The 26,787-nt window shown below is 50.2% G+C and overlaps 1 protein-coding gene across 3 annotated transcripts in view; it reads right to left on the bottom strand.

The window, feature by feature from the left end:
- Window positions 1-26,779, bottom strand: part of DEF6 (DEF6 guanine nucleotide exchange factor) — a 35,673-nt gene extending 8,894 nt beyond the window's left edge. The window contains exons 1-5 of one of the 3 annotated variants that reach the window (XM_073320285.1): window positions 24,823-24,912; window positions 22,342-22,407; window positions 7,947-8,087; window positions 4,803-4,988; window positions 1,239-1,466 (exon numbers count right to left, since the gene is read on the bottom strand). In XM_073320285.1, coding sequence (XP_073176386.1) covers window positions 1,239-1,466; window positions 4,803-4,988; window positions 7,947-7,979 — 447 coding nt within the window. In that variant the 5' untranslated portion in view covers window positions 7,980-8,087; window positions 22,342-22,407; window positions 24,823-24,912. Of the gene's footprint in view, window positions 1-1,238; window positions 1,467-4,802; window positions 4,989-7,946; window positions 8,088-22,341; window positions 22,408-22,982; window positions 23,224-24,822 lie in introns of those variants that run through there. The other 2 variants (XM_073320286.2, XM_073320284.2) reach the window with 2 other exon arrangements.
- Between the last annotated feature and the right edge of the window lie 8 nt (window positions 26,780-26,787).

Genomic DNA, 26,787 nt, shown 5'->3' with positions numbered 1-26,787 from the left:
CCAGAGAGCCCCTGCGCTATGAGTCCAAGGGGGGGTTTGCACCTGGCTCCCACCCAGCTATCAGAACCATTTCGGTGCATCCGCAGCTACCGTGCTTCCTACCGGTGTGCGTATTGGTGCACGCTGGGAAATCTGCTGGCCCCTGTCCCGTATTGCCTCAGGAGGGGACGGGGTGCCCAGCAGACATGCATGGAGCAATGTGCCCCACAGTGTGATCCTGCACACAGCTTGCTGGGAGCAAGAAGGACCTGCCAAACCAGTTTGACTAGCACAGGTCCTATCCACAGTGTGCCAAACTGGTTACAGAAACAGGCGTCAGCCAACAGCCCAGCCACATTACCAACTGCACATCAGCCATGGCGGGCATGGCCACAAGCCACGGCTTGAGCCGCTAGCTGGCTACACACTCGGTTATAAGCATGGACAGGCACAGCCAACCAGACACACAAGCGCTTTATCGCTCAGAGGGCTTTGGGATCAGGTTTAAGACACACAGGACACTTTCCCTTCTCCAGCACCTTCTATTCAAGGCTCTCGCTGTGCTCCCACAAGACAGGCGAAAGCAGTCTCCAACCTGCAGATGTGTAAACTGAGGCAGCTTGGCTTGGCCAGGGCTACATTGGGTGACTTGGCCAGGATTACACAACGGGAATGGGACCCAGCAGCCTTGACTCTGCTGTTCCTTGCTCTAAGCACTGCTAGGCAACGCTGTCACAACAAACAATCAGAGATGCTGGCTGCCAGCAAGGGTCTGTGTTCAGTTTAGCAAAATATTTTAGGTTCAGAACTGGCCTGGTAGCTAATAAGAAGGGCTGAGAGACTGCCTCGTGCCCAGACGCTCCTGGCAGACTCATCACCTGGCTGCCTCGGGGTGGCTGCTGTCTCGGGGAGCCCTTTGCACATGTAGTTCCCACGAGCTTCCCAGGAAGGACTGGGGCAGGAGGGAGGCTCAGCCCCCCTGTCCAGGGCTCTAAACTCACCCCTCCCCATGAACTCAGCAGGTAGGGTTGTCTCGGAATAGCCCTATGACCTTGTCCATATGGAACTGGGGAGGGGTGAAAGATTGTTCCTGGGGTGAGAGGAAAGGGCGTGGCTTTGCCCCGAGATGGGCAGGTCCCCACAGCCCCTGGGCTCAGTGACAAGGTTACATGGTGCAGCCCATTTCTGGTGGGGATCAGAACCCAGCCCGAGCTTCTCTCCCAGTAGCTCGTCTCCCAGGGTCCCTGCTAGCTCCTTGCCTGTTTGAGCATGTCCTCAATGACCTCCTGGTACACCTCTTCAACGGCCATGCTGACGGCCTCCCGCTCGATCCCCCGCAGGAGTTTCCCTGAGTTCACCAGGTCCAGGAATTGCCAGACCGTCATGCCGTTCTGGTGCTGGGGATCCTGCGAGAGGTAGTCATCCAGCTCGCAGCAGTTCAGCTCCACGTTCATGGAGGTGCAGACCTTCTTCAGCAGGTACTCCACCTGCAGGTGGGGTTGGGGGGCAAAGCAAGAGCCATTTCCACCTGGGGACCACCAGAGACATGGGGCCACCCCAGAACACCCGGAGACCCTGGAAGCAACCGTATTTCACCCCATGGACACTACTTTCACCCCCAAACTTCCAGAGAGCTGGGGGCACCCCCAACTCCACCCCAGGGACCTGGGGGAATCCCCATGTTCACTGAAAAGAAGTAGGGAAATCCACATTTCCACCTGAGACTCCCCCCCAGTCATTAGTAGCCCACCCCAAAACAACCAAAAATCAGTGATCAGTTTTGAAAGTCTTGGTCTATGATTTTACTTAGTACAGTTACTACTGCACTCAGTTTTGTCGAGTAGGAAAGAATCAAGTTGCTATTTCTGCCCCTCACTCACGTAGCGATTGCCCAACACACACACACACAACTGCTGACAATCACAGTGATACACTTAAAATATTTTAAATTCCATTTCCATCATTAGGTTTCAGGGTAAACACACAATTGCAGATGACTGGGTGAAGCTCACACTGCTCAGATCTGGCTGTTTCAGGCTGCATGCAGACTCAGGAAGATAGAGTTGCATTGTCTACAGCCAGTTTGCTTTTGGGAAGTGTTTTTTGCAACCGTAAAAACTAGAAACTTCTTTTTTAAAAAAAAGTTTAGATTCTGCAGAATCCGTCACTGGGGCTGGATAACAACCTCAAATGTGCTAGAGCTAGGGCACGAGGCAGGTGTCTCATACCAGTGCTGTAATCTCAGTCTTAGCTGGGGATTTCTGGGCCCCTTTCTGGCTGCTGTTGAGATCACAGCAAATTACTGTAAGATGGGGGAGAGATGGTCTCCCAGAAAGTGGGTCAAAATGTCAGGAAATCACCTTGAAATTAAAAAAAATAAGAAAAAAAACCCATCAGAAAGTTTTGGTTTTTGTTTGGTTATTTTAACTGAGGGTTTCGGCCACCTCTCATCTCCCAAGAGCTGAGCCAGAGCCCAGATGTGAAGGGTTGAGTTTGACATCCATGCAACCCTGCTGCAGTCATTGTGGTTTAATTGTGGTGTAACCCAGCGCAAGGGATAGTGCCGACTCTGTCCCCTGGATTGGATGTCCCCCCCCCACAACAGCCTAACTCAGAGGAGAAGGAAAAAGCCCCAATATTCTGCCCCCTTTATAAGAAGCAGGCGAATGCCCAGCCCCCCGGCAGCGCCACTCAAACAGAAAGATGATTCAGTGTGTCAAGGTCTGTGGAACAGGAAATGCCTCTCTTGGGGAACAGGAAGTGCGGTTGCTGTGTATACATGCGCACAGCTCCGGTTTTTGCTGATCTAAAGGGGAGATGGAGCAAGAGCAGCCGCCGCGGGGTAGGAGCAGAGAGCGCCCAGCATGGGGGCATGACAGAGGCCATCCTCACCAGCCCGTCAGTCAGACGGGCAAGGCCAGGCCCAGACCATCACCTTATTGCTGACCAGCTCTGGAGCCAGGGGCAATGGGTTTATTTTCCCCGCCCGAGACTGTGGATTTGCAAACCACCTAATGGGGACTTTAGTTCTGCCTCGGGAGACCATAAAAACCCTCCCTTTCTTCCCATGTGCCTAGTGGAATTTAGAGATTATGATTAGCCGCTTTGGCTGAGTGGCTGGGATTCCTCTCTTTTAATTAACCCTGCGGCATGCACTTGCATATCTGGGGTGGTCAGAGCCTTTCCCGCTGGCTAAAACACGGACTCCGCCGCTCCGCAGCCGCTCACGGGCACCACATCCCAGCATGCAGTGGTCCAACTACGTCATGCGGTGCAGGAGATTCTATTGACAAAACCACGCACATAAAGCTACTCATTAGGGAAGTGAAATGATCAGCAACGTTCCCCTGATAGCACCCTGAGCTTATGGGGTTGTGTGGGTTTAGGTGGGCTGTGAGAGGCTTATTGTTCCACGTTCGTTTTGGAAAGGGGGGGCAGCCTTAGGGAGGGCCCTGCAGGGTGCGAGTGCATGTCCGCACCAGCAGCTGGCTCCCACTCAGCCAGCTCCTGAAGGTGCACAATGGCAATCCCAGGTGGGAGTCCCTGGCTCAGCTCCGTTTACATCCCCATGACAAACCCGGGGGCTCGAAGCTAACTAAAAGTGCAGCTTTTGGGCTTTCGTGTTTTCAACGGACAGCTTTTGCCGCTCACGCAGCTCCAGCACATGGTGCTGGCTGATCAGGCAGGTGCAACGTGAGCCCTGTACCCTCACCCTCTCTGCTACAGCTGCATCCGCACCATGAAAGCCAGCTGGAGTGGATAGCAAGCATCAGACATGGCTCTCCCCAGGCCTTTCCCTGCAAAGAGGGGTTGAAAATGCCTGCCCTCCATGATGGAGGCAGGGCCAGCTGAGTGGAACGCCCAGGGCAGCAAATCATACGATAGAACACTGTCTCCTCGCACCCTTTCCACGCCATCCGGCTATCCGTGCCGCAGGCGAGGACCTTCGCTACGGAGCAGTCCCCTGGGGAACGACGGCTGGCTCCCGCGAGCTTGTTCTGCAGCTTCACCGGCAGAACGGGCTGCTCTCTGCCTCAGCTACTTCCCTTCCTCTTGGACACACAATTCTGACCCACCTCTCTTCTGGCTCTGCAAGCCGTTATAGCCAGTTCTCACATGTAAGGGGGACGGTGGCCAGGTAACGAAACAGATCAGCCTAGAGAGCGTTTCTCATACCACTGCTTGCAACAGCTTCACCCCTCTTCCTTCCCTTCGGCTGTCACCTAGTCACCCCTCCTTTCTACAGCAGCTGTGTGGGCTTCGTTAAACCTGCACCAAAGTCCTCTGTTTATCCACGGGACAAGCAGAGCACAATCCTTCACCCCGGTCTGCCCAGTTGCAGAAGCCCTGGAGGGACCCTCCTCTAAGCCCAAGAAGGGAATTCAGTCTCCACGATCCATTCAGCCCTTAGCCTCACCGCTGGGACGGCCAACAAAGCTGGCACTTGTTCTCAATTCAGTGTGGGGATGGGAGTTTGAGATGTGATCTCTGGCCCCACTGAGACTTGTCTGAGGTGAAATAAACTAATTCCACACAGGCCGGCTAAGAGCCGGCAAATTACTTGGTCAGCACTGATCTAGGCTGGAATTGAACTGGTGATGCTGCAGGGAAAACCTTGCGCTTTCCTCTACCAACCTGTAGCACTATTCCTGGCTGTAATGTTGCAAGGTAGACAAATGAACGACACGTCACTAGACCGTATTGGCTCACTGTGTTATTTGTCAGTCCAATAAAAGTCTCTTGCACTTGGCCAGAGCTTTTCTCAGTGAGGGGGAAGCTGGGGAACTGACTGCGAGTGAAACGACAAGACAAGGAGCTCCTACCTCATCTGGGACCATGACAAGAGGGTATTTGTCTTCAGAGAGGAAGTTAAAGAGACACCAGAGCTTGAAGGCATCCTTATGGGACACGACACTGTTCCCATTCCGGTCGGGCTTGTAATTCTTCTTTGCCGTCAATGTCCAGCAGAGCTCATCAAAATCCTCCTTGACAAAAGCCCCTTCCTCCACCTGCAAACACATCCCGGGAGCCAGTGAAGGCGATGCCGTGACATTACAAAGCACTGGGAATAATGTAACAGCCTGCTATGGTGCCTGTCATCTCAGGAGTGCAAAGCACTCCACAGTCCCAAAGCTGCTTGTCACCCCCGGGAAGTAGGGGAGCATCGTTACCCCCATTTGACACCTGGAGAAAGTGAGGCATGGGGAGGGGAAGTGATGTGCCCAAGATCTCACAGCATGTCACCAGTAGAGCTGGGGCTAGAAGTCAGGAGTCCTAATTCCCAGGCCCCTGCTCTAGTCCTAGAGCACTCTAACATGAACCCAGAGGGCAGAGCAGTACGGACTCTGATACAGAATTGCTGCCTGTCGGTCTCTTACTAATGCACCCAGCAATGGAGTACCTAGGGCATCATGTCACGATACCTACCTTGTAAGTCAGCCAGGCATGATCCTCCCCCTCTCAGACAGACCTGGCAATTCTGCCATTGCACCCAAGTAGCAGAAGGCAGCATAAGATAGATAATAAACAATACCTGGCATTTAGAGAGTCATTTCCATTCTTGGGTCTCAAAGCTCTTTATGCAGTAGGGTTGGGATCAGCACCCCCCTTTTACAGATGGGGAAACTTTTACAGAGCGGGGACGTGATTCATCCCAGGTCACCCAGCCGGGCAGTAGCAGAGCCACAAATAGAGCCCAGATCTCCTATGTCCCAGTCCCGAACTCTATCCAAGATGCGTAGGGTGACCAGATGGCAAATGTGAAAAATCGGGATGGGGGTGGGGGGTAATTGGTGATGACAAGAAAAAGCTCCAAATATGGGGACTGTCCCTATAAACTTGGGACATCTGGTCACCCTAAAGATGTGTGATGTTTCAACAGCTGCCAGGCACTACAGCGCCTGGCCTAGCCCTTGAGCACATGGACCTGGACATGACCGTGGGGGGGCTTTCACAGCTGGTCGGTTCAGTGTGTCAGTGATTATTTCAGAACTCCGTGACACACAGGGGATACCGTGACAGTGACTATAATGGCTCAGTCACATCTCACAGCTCTATAGTACTTTTCATCCAGAAGGTACTTTACAAACTGCGCACAGCCACCCTCAGTGAAATGCAGCCACTGCTGGGGTGTGGGGCAGCATCCAAACAACACACTGCCCAGGGGCAGGGTGGGAGGGAAACTTTTTGGCTGTAAATACCAGGGTAAACCACTCACTCTTATCAAAATGCCCTCTCATATTTTTCGTGGCCACGCAGACAAGAGCTGGGTTTTGAAATGTCTCCTCTGAAAGACCCACCCACAAGAAACTCAATTTATCTAAACTCAATGGGCTGGGCTGGCCCAGTCAGGATTCCAACCTGTGATTCTCTGGAGTCTATAGCAGGGCAGAGGCAAGGAACAAGGTTTAGCTGTAATTAATATAAACAAGATCCTTTACTGGAGCTGCTGGACATAGCCAGAGCCTGTGGCTCTCTCTTGCTCCCTGACGGACTAACAGCCTGTACTGCTTAGAGTTACTACCCAGGAGATCCCCAAGTCTTGGGCTAAGAACTCTGCAGATGGACAGCTGACTACAGTGCAGAGGAGGGGCATTTAATACCAGAGGCTTTGACTGCTATGCCACCCCCTCAGCTCCAGCAACATGCTTTGCTGTGTGGATTACCTAGGGTGAGATGCTGAGACATGGGGCTATGCATTGCACAAACAAGAACCGTGGCTTCTTTTATTAGCTGCAGCTCTGAACGGGCCAAGGCACAACCTAGGGCAATAGGGAGGCACCCCCATGAAAGGCGAGACACCCTGTGCCAGGGGTGAAGCGCACACGGTCACAGGTGGTAGTCCAACCACCTCACACTGGCACACTGAACCCCTGCGCCCCCGATTCTGCTCTGACCCACCATGAGCAGAAACCTACTCCACCAGCTGGTGGAGCCATCGAGGGCAGGGCAGTCTGGCTATTCAGAAATCACGGGGCAAGAAGGGGATGTGTTCCAGCACTAGACTAGGGGCCCCCTTCTTTAAAGAGCACAGTGGAATAAAGTTGCTAGTAACTTTTCCTTCTGCACATGCCCAGAGGAAGCAGCCCACAGAGCAACAAGCCACAATGTTTCAGTTTAAGAAACAAAGATGCCTTTGAGATACAAGAAAACCCCAAATACCTGTCCCTTGCGATGCCGACTTCTATTTTCGCCTGCCCTGATAAACCACCAAATGGGGTGAAAAAAATTCCTACTAAAGGAGAAAGGACTGAGCTTTCCTGTCGGGTTTTCCACTGCTGGGTGTCTTGTCTGTCAGAGCTACGCTGCCCCTTCTGGAAACATTGACTCACAGTATGCAGGGAGGGCTGGCAGAGCGGAAGGGGTGACTTTGTTTGCAAAGAGCTGCCAATGCAACTCATAACGTTCAGCCTTTATCTGTCTTTTGAACTCTCCCTCCCCCAGGCAAGCAGGCGTAAAGGCCTCGCACAGGGTGGACACACACACACCTGTGCAAAGCAGCTACAGAAGGCCACCGGCAGGGTGAGCGGGGAGTTCTGACTGGGTAGCATTTTATCTTACCCACATCTCAATGATGACAAGATGCAACGCAGGGTCAATTAAGGCCTCTGGTTGTCCTCCCTCTCAGTGTAACCCACCAGCAAGTGTGTGTTACAGGTCCCCTTCTGCGTCCGATCCTCTGAGGATATGAATCTGTTACAGCCTCATGTAGGAAGCTTTAGCTCAAGCTGTTAACAGCTCATGTTTTTAGCTCTGGAGGTGCCCGGTTCAACTGCCAGGGCGTTGGCTAAGTTAGACACACTGACTCCTAAATCCCAGGCAAATGGTCCTTTCTTAAGGAAAAGGCATCTAAGTCCACAGATGGGGGTGCTCTAAAGGGATGACTGGCCTTGGTGAAGAGAAAGGAGAAGAATGAAATTCCACCAGCAACCAAGCAGACAGGGCAAGGAGAAAGTGAAGGAGCTTACCTTATCCAGGATGTATTTGTTGAGGTAAGGCATGTAGCCCTGGCTCGATACCGGTCCGTCATCATCATCCCGGAAATGCTCCTCCAGCGCCACCGGGTCATGGGGGATATGAAGCACCGTGTACAGGTTGTGAGAGAGCACCTGGCAGAGGAAGAAAAAACAGATGCACTCCACAGCTTCCTGGCACAGCACTAGTTAACAACAACGAGCCTACAGCACTCCATAGGCACCTATGAACAGTGACATGCAGACACCAACCTAGCTATCCAGGTGTGACTGAGTGCTGTGGTGAATCGGGGATGTGTTGGAACTGCAAGTTATCACTTTAAGAGTGGGACGTTTCCTGATTTGCAGGCTAAGGGGCTCTAGAGCCGTGTACAATCACAGACAGTCTGGTAAGAACCAGCCTAGAACAAAGTAGAATGAATTGGACATCGCTGCCTTAGGGAGCAGCCTGCTTTCTCTCTCTGTTTTTAGTTCTTTTGCGTTTTTGTTCTGCATGGTAAGAGGTAAAGTCGTGTTACATTGCAACTTACCAGCACGAGTATTGATAATTTTATCTAACTTCTGTTTACCTGCTGTGAACACAAGTGTCTGTTTCATCTGAGCATCCTCATATACCAACAAGAAGTCAGTGATATGCTAATTGTTTAACAACGGATTCCCCAAAAGTATCCCAGTTTAGCCTGGGATAAACTCCCACATTCCAAAGGTAAGTATAGGCTGCAAGGAGCAGAGGGAAGATCTGTGGCATCTCATCGTTTATTTCCCCATTTAAAGTGAATCACATTTTCATCACTGTAGCGAAGGATGGAGGCGCAGAACCATAGAGCAAACAAACTGACACTCAGCTGCACTTGGCTGGAGTGGCTTAGAACTTGTCCCAGAAAATACACTAAGCATATTGATAGTGATGTTTGATGGGTGTCGTTTGAAATGGGGGACCCGGAGTTCCTTCCTCGAGAGTTTTTATTTTGAAATTTGATTTTAGCAATTCTGAAGGACGGGGGGAAATATGCTCTTCAGAGATACTTTGATGAGGTTCTGCGCTTGCACCTACCACAGTGGGATCCTGGTCTATCACTAAGACTCTCTCGGTGCTACAATAACACAAATAATAATAATAATCAGAGGGATGGGAAAGGCTGGATCATAATACTGTTACTCTTAATTTGGTATACGCTGCCTAGATGCTATAGTGATGGGCATGTTAGCAATGCCTAGGCAGACAGACTTTGCAGCAAACGTAGGTGAATGCCTCAAAATATATTCTGTGGATGTTAACTCATATAAAACAGTTCACTGGTTTGGGTCCATTTGCATCTGTTTGTTTTCTGTGAGCATTCCAACAATCACATTTACTGGCAGGAATACGTGCAGAAACGGTGAACTGGAGAATTTCCAATTCACAACCGACGCTATCTGCACCACAAATCATATTCCGAGGCAAAAAAAAATTGATCTCAACCAATCAGGGCAGAGAAACGTACCATGTGACCTAGGCCTCCAATCAAAACTAACCAAAGCTGCTCAGATTCCGAATTTCAAACCTTCAGAAAGAACCATACTCAACTGAGCTACAGGATGAGTGTCAGTCACAGGCTCTTTTGTGGGGAACAGAGGCATTTTAGACAATCACATGCCGCCTACAGACAACTCCCTGATATCTTTGTCTGACGTTCTGGGACATGCACAGTGTGTGCAGTATGAGGCAGGCTGCATGGAAGGGCTAAGGGCCTTGGATATTAACCAAGGTTGTTAGCCAGCCTGACGACAGGGACAGCAGCAGAGAGTAAGAGAAAGGGACAGATGACCTCCGAACACAGACCTTTGATGCACAGTTCCCCAATGGGGCCTCAGTTAGTGCCCCTGAGTAAATTAACTCCATGGGACTCAGTTTCCTGTGAGAGTCTCCCCACTGGTCTAGCCCCGCCTGCAGTCGGTGGGGAGAGCACGGGTGGGTTTGTTTGCCAAACGGTTTGCAAAGTGGATGCACAGAAGCATTGGTCAGGGCTGCTCAGGTTCCAGCAGCCCTGCCTAGGAGGCAGAAGAGCTGAGGTTCAAGTGCTGCACAAGAGCCCAGACCCTAAGCTGACTCAGTCTGCAGAGCAGTGCTGGGGTGGGAGGGGACATTTCCGGCCATGGGGGCAGCGTCAGATGTTGATATACTGAGAGGGGCTGGCTTAGTTACTTAAGGCCAGATCTGTAAAGGTATTTAGGTGACTTTGGGAGTTTCTGAAGGGCCTGTGAGCCTAACCCCCATTGGTTTGAATGCTTTTGGAAATCCCACTGGGTGCCTAAATACCTTTACAAATCAGGCCCTTAGTCCCTCGAGCTGCAGGTTGAGATGCTGGCAGAACAACTCCGCCCGTCATTCCACCAAAGGAAGGAAACTGAAGACCATGGAGTGAGGAGAACTGGTTCCCAGTCCACCGGTGACTCACATTGTGGAATCTTGGGGAAATCCCTTCACCACTCTGCCTCAGTTTCCCCATCCATGCAATGGGGATTGTATTTATTTGCCTGCCTCCTAGGAAGCTCTTGAGGCTAAATTAATGGCTGTGCATGAAGCGCTTTGAGATACTCACGTGAAAGGCGCTAGGGGAGGGGAATGTGGATAGACACTGGGGGGGTAGGAATATACCCAATAGTAATATTTATAAGCCATTACTAATATTCAAATATGCCTTTAAAGGGTGAGCATGCAGGGAAAAAAAGAGTTAGAGAAAGCAGCCAGGAAAGAACAAAGCACATGCTTAATGCAGACTGGTCTGAGACCTCATGACTGTCTGAGACAGCTGGGTGAGAATGCTGTGGAAGGGCGTCCCACCTACACTGCACCTGGCCCTTTTGGCAAGGACGGGGTGGCTGCTTGCCTATCTGCAAACATGGGCATTCGCCTCTGTGATCCAGGGCATCCATGGCCTGTCTGCTGAGATAGTCACCGAGGAGGTTAAGGAGTACTAGGGCTGGTGGATACACCATAGGCAACATGGAGGGAGAAGCAGTGACCCTGTTTCACAGTACAGTCGCTCCCAGAGACCCTGACTGAGAGCAGGACCCCGTTCTGCTAGGTGCTGTACACACACCCAGGAAGAGACCACCCCAAAGAGTTTACAATGAAAACAGACAAGACAAAGGGTGAAGGGAAACTGAGGCACAGAGCAGGCAAGTGATTTGCCCAAGGTCACAGAGAAGGTCAGTGGCAGAGTCCAGGTCTCCAGACTCCCAGCCTGGTGCCCTGTCCACTAGATTTGAACATGCTTTCCCATTTACCAGTCCCCTGAACCATACAGTCCCCCTTTCTAACCACAGGAGCACTGCTCACTCTTGGAAAGCACAGCTGGCTGGGCACAGTGGGTGGCATTTCACTTTCAAATTGGCTCTTGTTTAATAAATTATCAGTCTGAGGTTACACGGGGTGCTCAGCATTTGAAGCCTTTCTTGACCAATCAAATTCTCAGTAACATATTGACTCCACCCAGCTTTTAAGCACAGTGTATGTGTGACAGCTACAAGCATTATGCTGCTGCCTAGGATTATATATTACAAGTACCTGGCACAGCACTTAGCTCAGATCAGGAGTGGAAAAAAAAAAAAATGCATGAGCCCCCTTGTCCTAACTAACTCCCAGTTTGGGTAATGAGATCCTGGCTTCCTAAAGATTCCCCCTTCCCCCGCCTGTGCTAAACTACTTGGCTATGTTGCTGTGTGCTGTTAAAGAGCTGCCACCTCCACCCTAGAGCTAGCTGCATTTTGATGGTGGTGGTGGAAGCAAAACCTCTTACCAACCCCAGGTGTGTTAGGAGGCTAAATTCACTAATGCCCAGAAAGTAGTGTGAAGCCTGCAGACGAAAGGAGCTGGAAAAAGGCAAGGAATCCTCACTGATCATCAGTTTTAGAGCTGGGAGACTGCCATGATGGGTGCCAAGCCTAACAGATAAGAACCTGGAGAGACAGGACAAGAGTGTGGTAGAGTGCACACTGGGTTACTGGGCATGGATACCTCTGCTTGCATGTGCCCTGCATGGTGTCTATGCACCTAGGCCTGTAAAGTATCTCTGGGTGTTTGTGGGAAGGACGATGCGATAACTAACAAGATGGGAAGTTGTAATGGCAGGATAGAACCAAGCGCAGAGTCTGGGGTGTCACTGCTCCATGGACCCTGGTCTCCGTTGTCCTTCACTGGGATGTACAAGTTGCAGCACCCGAAGGCTCAAACCCACCCCAAAATTGCTGGGACGGCTCCCACCCCCAAGAGCAGCTCACTCGGTTCCCCATGTTTCTTCCCCTCCCCAGCTGCATTTAAGTGGTTTATCAGAACCCTCCATCAAACCGCAAGCTACACGTGACAGGTCCTGGGAGCTTCCTCCCCGCTCCCTGAGCAAGGCTCCTATGTTTCTAGCCAAGCCTCGTCCCCGTCTCTATGGTGATGCAAAAAGTCATATCCAACCTGAAGAGCCTCTCTGACAGTCACGGATGTTTGTAGCTGGACTCCTGCCCAGAGGAGTGTCCAAACTCTAGCTGTGCAGTCACCAGTTACTCAAGTCTTTGGCAGTTCAGCATCAGCACGCCCAAGGAATTGCTCCATGAACACCCCTCCCCTGGCAGGAAAACACTAACAGGGGCAGGAAACTAGGCCCTGTAGATGGGGCATAAATCCCTTGGATATAAATCATTCCCCTCCCTGCTCTCTATCTAACCCGGGACTGGTTAATGCGCAAGAGAATTTGTTCAAGTTGGAGTTGTTCAAGTTATAGACTAAATAAACCTATTGACACCTATCGATCGAAGACCTATTGATCACCAATTATATCTCCCTATAGTCCCTCTGCTATGGTAGATGTCAGGGCCATGAAGGTCAGTTTCCCCTTGAAAAAGAAAATTATTCATGCCTAATCTGGCTAGTTTCTTAGCCTGAATGGTTTTATTTACACTCTATACACCAGAACTGGCACAAAAGTGGTCACACAGTACACGGGTAATCCCCTCTTTCTGACATCTCAGCCTAAATACCAAAGCCTGATTCCCAGGAAGCTACTCTGCCCTAAGAATTTAGTACATCAAGGCATCCAGAAAACTCCCCAGCTGTTTGCAACAGCATCTCCAAAGAACCTGCATCATAAAACAACAACATAGCTTTTCTTCCAAGACTGAACACTGCTCGCACACTAAGAAAAACTTGAAAGACTACGTGTAACAGCACCATCTGCAGACTCCTGCTGTAACAGTATTATAGTCCCTGAAAACGTATTATAAAAATTCTTCATGAAAAGTGCCTGCAATCCACAGAAAATTTTGACAATGATTTTTTGTTTTCATCCAAATTTTCCGTAGGAGAACAAAGACAATTTTCCAACCAAGTCTCTTTATATCACCTACCCCATAGACCCTCACATACCCTCTCCCCATATTTTATCTGCCTTCTCATCTTCTTACTTCACAAAACCTCATTGATGCTGTGACTTCCTGGAATGCTAATACAATTCTACGCTACCAGCACTCCCAGCTATCTTCGAGACACCACTGACTTTCTGAGGAAACTACAAGCCATCGGTGATCTTCCTGAAAACACCATCCTGGCCACTATGGATGTAGAAGCCCTTTACACCAACATTCCACACAAAGATGGACTACAAGCCGTCAAGAACACTATCCCCGATAATGTCACGGCTAACCTGGTGGCTGAACTTTGTGACTTTGTCCTTACCCATAACTATTTTACATTTGGGGACAATGTATACCTTCACACCAGCAGCACTGCTATGGGTACCCACATGGCCCCACAGTATGCCAACATTTTTATGGCTGACTTAGAACAACGCTTCCTCAGCTCTCGTCCCCTAATGCCCCTACTCTACTTGCGCTACATTGATGACATCTTCATCATCTGGACCCATGGAAAAGAAGCCCTTGAGGAATTCCACCATGATTTCAACAATTTCCATTCCACCATCAACCTCAGCCTGGACCAGTCCACACAAGAGATCCACTTCCTGGACACTACGGTGCTAATAAGCGATGGTCACATAACCACCACCCTATACCGGAAACCTACTGACCTCTATTCCTACCTACATGCCTCCAGCTTTCACCCAGATCACACCATACGATCTATTGTCTACAGCCAAGCTCTACGATACAACTGCATTTGCTCCAACCCCTCAGACAGAGACAAACACCTACAAGATCTCTATCAAGCATTCTTACAACTACAATACCCACCTGCTGAAGTGAAGAAACAGATTGACAGAGCCAGAAGAGTACCCAGAAGTCACCTACTACAGGACAGGCCCAACAAACAAAATAACAGAACGCCACTAGCCGTCACCTTCAGCCCCCAACTAAAACCTCTCCAACGCATCATCAAGGATCTACAACCTATCCTAAAGGACGACCCAACACTCTCACAAATCTTGGGAGACAGGCCAGTCCTCGCTTACAGACAGCCCCCCAACCTGAAGCAAATACTCACCAGCAACCACACACCACACAACAGAACCACTAACCCAGGAACCTATCCTTGCAACAAAGCCCATTGCCAACTGTGTCCACAAATCTATTCAGGGGACACCATCACAGGGCCTAATAACATCAGCCACACTATCAGAGGCTCGTTCACCTGCACATCCACCAATGTGATATATGCCATCATGTGCCAGCAATGCCCCTCTGCCATGTACATTGGTCAAACCGGACAGTCTCTACGTAAAAAAATAAATGGACACAAATCAGACGTCAAGAATTATAACATTCATAAACCAGTCGGAGAACACTTCAATCTCTCTGGTCACTCGATTACAGACCTAAAAGTTGCAATATTACAACAAAAAGACTTCAAAAACAGACTCCAACGAGAGACTGCTGAATTGGAATTAATTTGCAAATTGGATACAATTAACTTAGGCTTGAATAGAGACTGGGAGTGGATGGGTCATTACACAAAGTAAAACTATTTCCCCATGTTTATTCCCCTACCCCCCCACTGTTCCTCAGACGTTCTTGTCAACTGCTGGAAATGGCCCACCTTGATTATCACTACAAAAGCTGCCCCTGGGCTCTCCTGCTGGTATTAGCTCATCTTAAGTGATCACTCTCCTTACAGTGTGTACGGTAACACCCATTGTTTCGTGTCCTCTGTGTATATAAATCTCCCCACTGTATTTTCCACTGAATGCATCCGATGAAGTGAGCTGTAGTTCACGAAAGCTTAGGCTCAAATAAATTGGTTAGTCTCTAAGGTGCCACAAGTACTCCTGTTCTTTTTGTGAATACAGACTAACACGGCTGCTACTCTGAAACAATACAATTCTAGCCACTCAGCTTTCCCCCTTTGCGAATAGGGCTGTCAGGACGTCTGCCTCCTATGGCACTACGTGATGGGCTGGGACGAACAAAATCGTTCAGTCCCGCACATGGCAGCGGCTTCGCTCGTCCAGTCCCCTAGAACAGTGCTACTCAAAGTGGTGGTCCGCGGACCGGCACTCAGCTGCCGGTCTGCACACGCATTGGAAAAAAAAAATCTGCCGGTCCCCCACATCAGATAGCTTGAGAAGCACTGCCCTAGAAGACTGGCTGCTTACTGGACTAGCTTAGCAACTAGAGACGTCCCAGGGTTCGTTCCTCCTTTGTTTCCGGTCCAAGCACACGCAGTACTGTTCTGGGAACAGCCACTCCAAATTCCTGACCAGCCCCCACAGAATCCAGCCCAGGAGCGGCATGTACAGGAGTTTGGGAGTGACGTGTGGCTACTCTTGTAGTGCAGACAGGATCGATACAGATCGTAATCAGAGACCTTGCTATCAAACCTCAGTGTCTTCACTCACGGAGCTCGCTCTATTCCGGGGCACGGCGTTGCCCACCTCCAACCTTAAGACACATGCTAATTCCCAACTGGCTAAGACTGACTTTAATGCCCGCCTGTTTATCTGGGTGGATCTCAAAAATGCTTCACAACCCTTAATTCATGACATCTCTCATACTCCTGCCAAGTGGGTCAGTATCACTAACCCCACTTACACGCAGGGGTAAGTTGCGACAGAGAGGCAAAGGGACTTGCCCAAGGTCCCAGTGCGAGTCAGTGGCAAAGCTGGGGATAAAATCCCTCCTGATTCCCAGCTCACTGTTCTAACCGCTACCGCAGACCCCTGCTCTGCGTTCCCACTGACATACAGGTGCTAGTTTAGGAATTTTTTAACGAACAAATCCCCCCTCTGTTATCACAGAGGGATAAGGGCCTGATGCTTGTTCACACCAAGGCCACTTGACACTACTCTGGCACAAATCACATTTATCCTCACTTTAAAGCCATTTTACACTGGCAGAGCAAAGTGGCCAGTGGAGGATCAGGCCTTAAATCCGTCAATATTCTACACTGCTCTGCTTTGGAAAATCTTCCCTCCAGGCAAAATCTGGACTGTGACACAGAACAAACCGGCTCCCCTTCCTGTTCAACAGATGCCTCCTCGACCACACCAGCCTGGCACTAACACTGCAGGGCCACCTTTGGCACCTGGGGGCCTGGAGTTCCTTCAATACCTACAGAGAGGCTGCCCACACAGGCCGGAATCGTGCGGTGCTGTGTGTGACGTAGACACAGCAAAACGGACCAAAACTCGTTAACCCTATTTGACCTCGACCCCTCAACAGCCATCCAACGGGCTCCCACCCAGCCAGGCAGGATTCAGAGCAGCGGCATGGCCGTATCAGAGATCGCTTCCTTCTTCATTACCTGGACATCCCCTACTGCTCCACTGGTGCTCCCAGTCTTTGCATGAGACGCAGTAACCGGCACTGCCCATCATCTTTCCCCCTACTGCCACTTTCATGGGACGGGCTCTACATCCAGTCCAGCCTCCCAAGGTCTCCCATCCTCTGCCCCCACCTTCGCACAGCCCTTTATTCGGGCCCCAGTTGTAAAAAGAGGATCCTCTGATGCCACTGCCCTGGTCACCCGCCTCTGCACAGTTCTTCTTCACACAACGCACCGTCAACCTGTGGAACTCCTTGCCAGGGGATGTTGTGATGGCCAAAACTATAACAGGGTTCAAAAAAGAACTAGATAAATTCCTAGAGGATAGGTCCATCAATGGCTATTAGCCAAGAGTAGCAGGGATGCAACCCCATGCTCTGGGTGTCCCTAGCCTCTGTTTGCCAGAAGCTGGGAATGGACGACATGGGATGGATCACTTGATGATTATCTGTTCTGTTCACTCCCTCTGGAGCACCTGGCATTGGCCACTGTCGGAAGACAGGATACTGGGCTAGGTGGACCATTGGTCTGACCCAGTCTGGGCGTTCTTATGCACAGGCAATAGAAATGCAGACTGCTTGCCAGCGTAACCACATCCCTTATCTGCAGCAGGCTGGCCTCCTTTTACTAAGCTGAAAGTAGAATTACAATTGGCCGTCTGTGGGTGGCACAAAATGCACAAGCTGCAACAGGCGCTGGTTTGAGCCGGGGGGTGGAATAGTTAATGCCAACCGAGAATGACAGCTCCTTTTCTTCTCCCTTGTTGTCCATGCCTGGGGCAATCCTGGGCTTTGGAATGACCCTCCAAGCCGGAGGCTGGCCTTGCATGTTAAAAGGTGACACAATGTTGCCAAACTGGCAGGACTGGGGCTGGGAGATTCAAGCGGTATAGCCCAGAGGGAGGGACTGTTGCCTAGTGGTTATAAAGCCCAAGCCAAAGGTTCTGAGTTTTATTCCTGACTTTGCCACTGACTTGGTGTGTGATCCTGGAGTAAATCACTTCACTGCTCTGTGCCTGGGTTTCCCACTAGCAAAATGAGGTTAATTCCTTGTACATGGAGGAGCTGTCAGGCTCAGTGAGCGCATGTTTGCAAAGCATCTTGAGATCATCAGGGGAAAGGAGCTATGTTGGCAAAAGGACTTATGCGATCCTCCTCCTCCTCCTCCATGTAGCTGGCTGGGACTGCTGAATCTCCTCACATCACAGCAGGGATGCCAACATACCAATTTCCTAACCGGGCAACTTGGAGCTTCTCTCTTTAAAAAAGCCAAGTGCTACCAGCTTGGTTTGAGGGGGTAAGGCTTTTCCCTGGCACTGCGCCACAGGTGGACGATGCCTCCCCAGACAACGCCAGCAGCAAGCCCGCAAAGGACGCATTCTGCCCGCCGTAGGAACAGAACTCTGGGAAGGGGCTAACGGTTGCGGTGTGGTCAAATGGGCCAGCAGCTCTCTGGAGAGCTGCCCGGATGCTCTCTCAAGCCCTGTCCATCTCTATTTCATCCCCAGCACGGGATGAGCCCCCCTCTTCCTAAGGCTGGGCCTTTCCCAACGCCTTTCTGAGCATCACAAAGCAGGCCAAGACCATACACTGCCAAACCAGCACCTACCTACGATACACAGCTTCTCCTGCTGCTGCTTCACCATCTATTATAACTGTGCCCCCTTCACAAAGCAGCCAGGCACCATATCTGCCCACAGTGCAATCTAAGTCCCCAGCAGAGAAGCAAATGTAAAAGGAACTACGTTCCAGATTGTTCCTTATACAGGAAAACGCCACACAGAAGGCAGGAAACATGTCAAGGTTCCCCTTAGAGTTTCCTCTCGCTCATTCTGCTGTGGGCAGACTTATCCCCCACCCCCCATGAAATTGACATGGGCTTTGTCCCACAAGACTTGCGGATCTCGCTCCAGAGATGGCTGCATTTGTGATCCCTGCGGGTGCCAATTTGTCAAGTGCTTTGATCCTTCAGGCTGAAAAGCAACAGAGAAACCTACACTCGTAATTCACCCCCCCACTGCCCACTCTACACTTCTGCATCGCATTCCTTCTTCCCTCTATAGGCCAATCTGCCCTGCTGTCATTACACATTTCAGTCCACTTCTCTAATTCTCCGAGATGCGTTCATTCCATCTCTCAAAAGGCTTGCTGCCCTTTCCCAGTTCTGTACTGCCAGCCAAGCCAACTGTTGCACTTCCCTTTTCAAGTTCTTGGTGCAGCTCTTTTGTGGAACTCCGCCGGCTAACCTTTTACCACCTCAGCACCACATGATTAACAACGACACACGGTCCTTAGGCACCATTTTTTCCATCCTTCTTGTAGGAGTTGCAGCTAGACCACATTTCTCCACCATACCAGAATGTGGAGCTGTACTGAATGCCTTTGCCGACATCAAGAATCGCCTATTGTCCTTCCCCAAGCTTATCTTGACAAAGAGCGATATTAATGAGCCTCTTGAAAAACTCTGAAGAGCAGCTTGTTGAGAAACAAAGCTCAGGCTGTATCCCCTATTCTCTGCTTTCCCTCCTCTCTAGCCCTTATAGATTGCTGGCAAAAGCTTAGAGAGTCAGCTTAGAGAGTCAGAAAATTATTTCTCTTCCTGGTTCTGTCACTGATTCACTGCAGGACTTTTTTTTTTTTTTTAAACTCTTGGACACACTCACAAGTTGTACCAGTTAAGCTAAACGTATTTCTTATTTGTATTGCGGGAATGCCAAAGAACCCCAGTCACGGACCAGGACCCCATTGCGCTAGGCGTGGTACAAACACAGAACAAAGAGACTCTGCTCCACAGAGTTGACAATCTGACTGAGGTCTTGTCTACACACAAAAATTGTACTGCTTTAGCTCTACTGGTACAGTCAAAGTGGGACAACCTTGTTTGGACAGATGCAGGTATATTGGTATAAATGTGTATAGCGAATATCTGTTTGGGAGGGGAATGGAGTATACTGGGATTAGGCACCTTTATACCCATATAACTAAGCCCACACAAAAGTTATAGCGGCATATCAGTAAAATTGCAATCCCATAACCGACACAGCAGGTATAAAAATGGGGTAGAGATCAGGTCTGAGTTAAATTGGAACAACCTTCCCTCTCTGCCTCCCTTGTGTAGGTTCAGCTTGTACCTGTAAATTGACCAATGCAAACTCAACTGAAAAAAGCCAGGTGTTTTGAATTGAGATTTTTGCACTGGTTTGAACAGATTTTTGCACTGGTTTAACTAAATCCATTTTAAAAAACAAAACAAAACCCCACACCTTTAGCTAAACCGGTGGAACTCTGTCTTCACTGCAGAGCTAGTGCAGCTGGTCCGCGCTGGGGTCTGAGCACCTTGGCTAGCCTCCCCTGGGTGTGAACCGCCAACTGCAAACCACACCCGAGTTACCTTATCCTCACTGGCCCTCCCCTCCCCTGTGTCTCTCGCCAGGACATGCGCAGCAGTAAGCTGAGCCGCTCTGTGATTCCTGTGCAGTGGGTTGTGGGAGAACTCATCCGTCACTCTGGGCACATGGGAGGAATTGTGGGAAGGCACTGGAGGAATATCAGCATTTCAGTGATTTAGCCTGTGTCCTCACTGCAAAGTGGGCAGGCGGCCAGTCTGAGTCTAAGTGGAACGTGGGGTCTAACACTCACCCCACGCTGGGCTAACTAGCCCGGGTTAAAATCACCACTTAACTCAGGTGAGAGATTTCTGTGAGTGGGGGATTGGGGCAACCCCCAATTAAGGAGCCACGGCTTCACCTGTGCAGTGAAGACAGACTGTGTGGCTGTGGGTCAGGCTTTAATCTCTCTGGCTGGGCTTATCAAAGGAGCCGAAAGGAATGGTCACCCAACCTCCTAACGCTACTTTGAAAATCCCAGCCCTCGTGGCTCAGTTTCCCCATCTCTAAACTACCAATTTGTGGCACAGCTGAAGTTGATAAGGGTTGAAGGTGTCCAGCATCTCTTAGGAGGAGGCCCAAAAAGATATGACCAGAGTCCTAGGGATGGGCAGAGAAACCTGACCATATGGAGGAAACGAACCCCAAAGCCAGAAAGATCCCATTTCCAAGCCAGTGCTTTGTAGGGAGTGCAATAGAGGAAGCTGACTGAATCAAAGCAGAATTATCCTGCATTCGTTTCTTTTTCCAGGAGGGGTCAGTGAGCATTTCAATACAAAATCACACCAAGCCAATTTATGGACCTGACCTGGCTTAGTGCATGGTAGAGAATTTTCTTCAAATGCCTCGTGGAGCCACTGACTTGGGGCCTGATTTTCAGAAGCGATGCACGCCCAGAACTCCAACCAAAGCTAACGGGACCTATTGGTGCTCAGCACTTCTGAAAACCAGGCCCCTATTGTCCCATTGCAGCCGAGTGGACAGAGCCCTGGACTGGGACTCAAGAGACCTGGGCTCTATTCCTGGCTCTGCCACTGGCCTGTGCTGGGTGACCTTGGGCAAGTCACTTCCCTGCTCCATTCCTCAGTTTCCCCACTTGTAAAATGGGCATAGTAACACTGACACATCATTGTGACGCACTTTGAGATCCACTGTTGTAAGAGCTAGGTATTATGAATGAGCCTTTAATCCCCATGGTCTCTCTGCCTTCCCATCTTATAAAGCCGGGCTACCTTTGCGATCCCCCAGCTCCTTTCCTGTGGTCTACAAGGGTTTCAGAATAGCTGAAAGCCCCTTTATAAACTTGAACCATTTAAATTCTCAGGTACCACATTTCTTTTCTCCTCTCCCTGGGCCACTGGCTTTAGGAGGCCAGAAAAGTTTACCAGAATTGCATGCATCAGGGCAACAGGAACATACAGCATAACACCTTGGACCGCCGGGGTGCCTTCCATCTTGTCTAGGTCCTTACCCCACACCCACACCACCACTCTAGCTGAGGATCTCAGAGCACTTTGCAAACATTCACTTAGCCTCCAGCCAAAGACAGGAAATTATACCCCCTCCCCACTTGTACAGATCTGGAGATTGAGGGTCCTTTTCTCTGCCTTGTCCAAGATGGTACCTGCTCCATATCCGCACTAGGAACAGAACCCAGATCTCTTGACTCTCAGTTCTTAACCGCAAGACTACCCTTCCTTCCTGAACAGATACGTGAACATGTCCGTGTGCTAAGAGAACTACGCTCAACCCAACAGCTTACCACATCCCCGGCTGCCAGGCCTTGGGGCGGTGGAGAGCAGCACAAGAGACTACTACATTTCACTGTCCAATTGCTTTAAAAACAATGGCTGGGATTGGCAAGGGAGTTAGGGGCCTGGCTCCCACTGGCTTTCATCTAATCCACCCATACCATAGAGAGTGTGCCTGGGCTGAATCAGGGACGTTAGTCACTTCAGTCGCTTTAAAGGCTGTTGGGTGCCTTTCTTCCCTGGAACGAGATCCTTCCTTCAGCAGCAGACAAGGCTGAAGGAACTGCATACACCTCCCCATGGCGTGTCGCTCTAAGACAACCCCAGAGCAGCAGGGGAAGCTCATGATAACGGGCAGAATCTCTGCTCCGATGCAGAGTTTCCTCTAACCTCAGCTTTAATGGCTTTGCATTTCTGATGTAATTAGCATGTAGGAACCAGCAACAAGATAGCAGCAGGCTTGTGTGGGATGGAAACAAATCTAGGCCTATAGGAGAGGCTGGATACCTTGTACCAAGGGAGAGTTGATCTTCCCCATCTACGGTCAGGTTGACCCTCTCAGAGTGGCGAGATCTAGCACGGGACAAAATGAAAACATCCTTTTACAGCACATGGCAACACACACACAATGGCAAGTGCAAAGAGGCTGTTGCTCTCCCTGACCAGCAAATGTTCTCACCCTGTTCCTGAAGCTTGCGGGAATAATAGCTTGAGATGCAAAGGCTGGGGGAGGGAAGCCTGGATTCTGCGCTGACAAGAAAAATCTGGAAAAATGGCACCATGGGCGTTCTATGATTGTTTCTCACAGATCAACTCTACCCAGTTTACAAGATGGTTTTTGTCCTCTTCCTTCCCCTCCAAAGCCCAGCCCTGCATACTCATTCGGGGCTCCGAGAGTCAAGCTGGGCTCTTTCTGGCTTGTGCTAATCAGCACCAGCAGTAAGAATCCTGCAAGCCAAATTCTGCACTTTGCAACACCAGAGGCTTCCAAGTGGGACTGCAGGTGGGTGCCTAACAGGACTTGCCAAAGCACGTAAGCAGGTTAGGTGTCTAACTCCCATTGAAAGTCAATGGGAATTAGTTGCCTAACTCAGGAGCTTTTGGAAGTATGATTAGGCACCCATCTGCATCTTTAGGTGTGTAAATACCTTTATAAATCTGGCTTCAATTCCAAGTGCAGGGCCAAATCCTGCCCTCAGCTTCACCCCTGCAGTCCCACTTCGAAGACGCTGGTGCTGCACAGTGCAGAATTAGGCTTGCCGAGTTCTTATGCTGGTGCTAATGCACAAACCACGAAGACCCAGGCCTTGGTGAACAATTCCATAGACGATGCGGCAGGCTGAGCAGAACTCAGCTCCTGCTTTCTGACGTATGTCAGCTGGGCACTGCTGACTGGAGTAACAAAGGAACACCAGTGTATTGTTGACACTAAAGCAAAGAGATAAATCTCTGGACATGCAGGGAGCAGATCTGTGGGGTAACAAGGTTTTAACAGTCACTTTCAGAGATCTGCCCCTACTGTGTCATTTGCTCTGCCAGGTAAGGACTGGATCTCTCTTTCTATACAGGGTCTGGGCATGCTGACGGGTCTCAACACAATAATGCAAGGAAATCACAATGCAGCAGCCATCATGGTACGTCACTGAACGTGTTACTCTTCATCCTCTCCCCTATTGCAATACTCACCAGAGCTAGCAGTCCCGGGGAAACATCGCTTGGCCCACAATTTCCTCAGACAGACATTCCTTTTGGATATTCTTTTAACTGATTTCACAAAGGCCGAAGGTGCACACACATCAGTGAAATGCACACCTAACCAAGCGTCAGATCTGTTTCTTAGAAGCATGTGGAATAGTGCTATTCTGGGCCTGGACTATTCCTCCACAGAGCCAACATCACAGCACAAAGAACCAAATCCCTCATCCGTTTCTCAGCCTTTCCCCAGGCAGAACTCCCATTGAGTTTGGCAGAATCTGATCCTGAAGGAACAAGGTAATTTCCCTGCTATTCAGTTGTTGGGTGAACTGGCCCTAACATGGAGGAGAAAAGGTGAAAGGAGGGAGTCCCAAGGTTTGTTACTTTCCATGCACGAGTCTGTGGCAATTTCAAAACTCATCACACATACATGCAGCCACTGCCAAGCAGGGCTTCTCCTTCGGGTGCAATATTTCACATTCCTTTGGGTGCTTACATTGCAGGTTGTGTTCCAGATTACAAAAACTCTGACCAAACAAGTTCTTCTGACCCAAATTCCAGGGCCAGTGTCTAAATTAGCTGTAACTTTTAAAAGAAAACAGGGGTGCCCGCTTGGGGAAGAAATCCCGCAATTCTCGTTAGGGTATGATCAAATCATTTCTACTGAGCTGAATAATGTAGGTAGAAGAAACATTTTTTTTAAAATGAGGCATGCTGGTTGTGGGGTTCTGTATAACTCAGGAGCCTTTTGTGAAGCTTATGGGTGATCAGGATAAAAACAAAAACAAAAAAAACACAATGTCTTGTGGCAAAACCCTAAAGAAGTGTTTTTTTAAAAAATGCTCTTCCTTTCGGGGGGGAGGGGGGAGTGAAATGCAACAGGAAGGAGACAAGTGCATGTCAAAGCGAGAAAGAAAAAAAAAAAGAAAGAGTTTGGGTTTCCTTACCTGGGGATAAGGTGGGTGAGAAACATTGTAGAGCAGCCAGAATTCAAAGATTTCCACCCCCAAAAAGGGTCATTTTCTAACTAATCTTTTTGTGAAGAACCCCTCGCTTGGATGAATGCGAATCAAAGCCCAAGCCTGTTGATAAGTCACGGGACTGGCTACCCTGGAGTGCGCAATGGGGTTTTTTTATTCCTGCTGCAGGCCACTGAGCTGCAAAGCAGCATTCAGCCCTGCCTCGTGCCTCTCAACATGTCTGTGACCCCCAAGGGCAAAACAGAGAGCGGAGCTGGACTCAGAAACCTCACAGCCCCTCCCCTGTCGCTGTGGGGTCTCATTTTGTACTCACTTTCAGCTGGGATTTGGACACCTTGCCACTTTTCTCCACATCCAGGGCGGTGAAGGCGTACCAGATGGATTTTAAAAGCTCTGCTCGTAGGTCCATGGCTAGAGGCGCAGATGACAGAACCTGCTCTGTCAGCGAGGAGGATCCGGTTGCAGGAAACTGACTCTCTCGCTCCAACAGTCCTCAGAAACCTGCAATTAGAATGGAGGAGCAGCAGCGCCACCTACTTGACTACACCTCGGATAGGCCCCATGGTGCTCCCCTGCCATCTTCCTGCCCAGATGACAACACTCACCTTTCTGCCCTCGACAGGGGGCATGAGTCCACCGGGCTCGCCGCTGCATTCCCTTCCCTCGTAAGCCCCCGGCCCCCAGATGACAACACTCACCTTTCTGCCCTCGACAGGGGGCTTGAGTCCACCGGGCTCGCCTCTGCATTCCCTTCCCTCGTAAACCCCCGGCCCCCAGATGACAACACTCACCTTTCTGCCCTCGACAGGGGGCATGAGTCCACCGGGCTCGCCTCTGCATTCCCTTCCCTCTCAAGCCCACTGCCCCCAGATTTGAGGCACAACAGCTCTGGACACAGGATTTGGGACTGGATAATACTTAGCACTTAGCCTGCACATGCTCAAAGCACCGTAAAACACATTGATCTGTTAGCTGGCTCCCTAAAGCTGGCCTGGTTGGTAAGACTCAGACCATTAGCCTCAGCACATGCTCCCCAGAGTCCCAACGCCCTTGCGGCGGCTGCATGCATTCCGCCGACAACCTCTGCTAGGCATGGAGCTTCAATGCACCCACAAAGGGGGAACACGAACGTCATTCGAAGGGCAGAGAAATTTCGCTTGTGGCTCAGTTTGAAAACAGGCCCAAGAACCCGTTAGTGGGAATTGCCAAGGTGTCCCAGCTCTGCAGCAGCTCAGCCACGAGCTAGGAGACCTAAGGGTTACCCCAAAACCTTTCATCCACGGAAGAGGAAGAAATCCCGCCCCAGCTAGTTTAAGAAGCAGCTCCTCATTTGCAGGTTTAAATACAGAGGACAGTTCACCCCAGCACCAGCACAGCCCGGTGCAGTCCAGGAGAACTCAACCCAATAGGGACTTCTGTTAACTCCCATCAGGCTCGCTCACACACAGACACAGACACACACTCTTAAGAGAGGTGACGGAGAAAGGTAGGGGCATCTGCCGTCTGATGAGTGGAGTTATTGGGGTGTTTCTGAGGAGGCTGTGTGCCTGGCTCTGCCCCCTGCAAGATCTTCATCCTTTTACAGCCTCCGCAGAGACGGAGATGACCTACTGAAAAACAGGACTACGCAAGTCCTAGGGGAAGAAGAATGGTTTCATGGCAAGGCACTGGACAGGAATTGAGGAGATCTGGGTTCTACTCCTGGAAATACCCACGGTGAAGATTTCGAAGCCAGCGGCACATGTGCCTTTGTCCATTCACCACTCCCTACTTTTGGGAGGCTTCCTGTGTGATCTTGGACAAGTCAATTCATCTCCTTAAACCTCAACTCCCCCCACGTGTAAAATAATAATAATCCAGACCTACCTCACAGGGGCGTGGGGAGGATAAATCGACCAATGAGGTGCTCAGACACTACCAACAAGGTCCATGCAAGTTTCTAGATTAGATAGAAAATGAATGGGAGCGGGGAAGGCGCTTAGTAACTGACCAATGAGCAGAAATTTTAACACCTTCAGGCTGAGCCCAGGCCCAGAAAAGGGGAGACAGCCCCCTAGGGAGAGAGTCTTTACCGCCTACTTGAGGATCTGACTGGATTGAAATACTAACATTGGCCTGTAAGAGAAATGAACTCCTGGGAAGTCTGGGACAGGATGTTCAGCTGACTGGCACAATCCTATTGCTGAGGCACAGGGATGCTGCTTAGATCCTTACTGGTTTGGCGACCAAGCCCTAAGGCAGGGCAGGGAAGAGGTGTAAACGTAGAAGCTTTATTAAG

Source organism: Lepidochelys kempii, chromosome 21, assembly GCF_965140285.1.
Source record: "Lepidochelys kempii isolate rLepKem1 chromosome 21, rLepKem1.hap1, whole genome shotgun sequence".
In the NCBI taxonomy this organism is placed as follows: Eukaryota; Metazoa; Chordata; order Testudines; family Cheloniidae; genus Lepidochelys; species Lepidochelys kempii.
The sequence above is the reverse complement of the archived record's forward strand: the minus strand, read 5'-3'. Positions and strand labels throughout refer to the sequence as shown.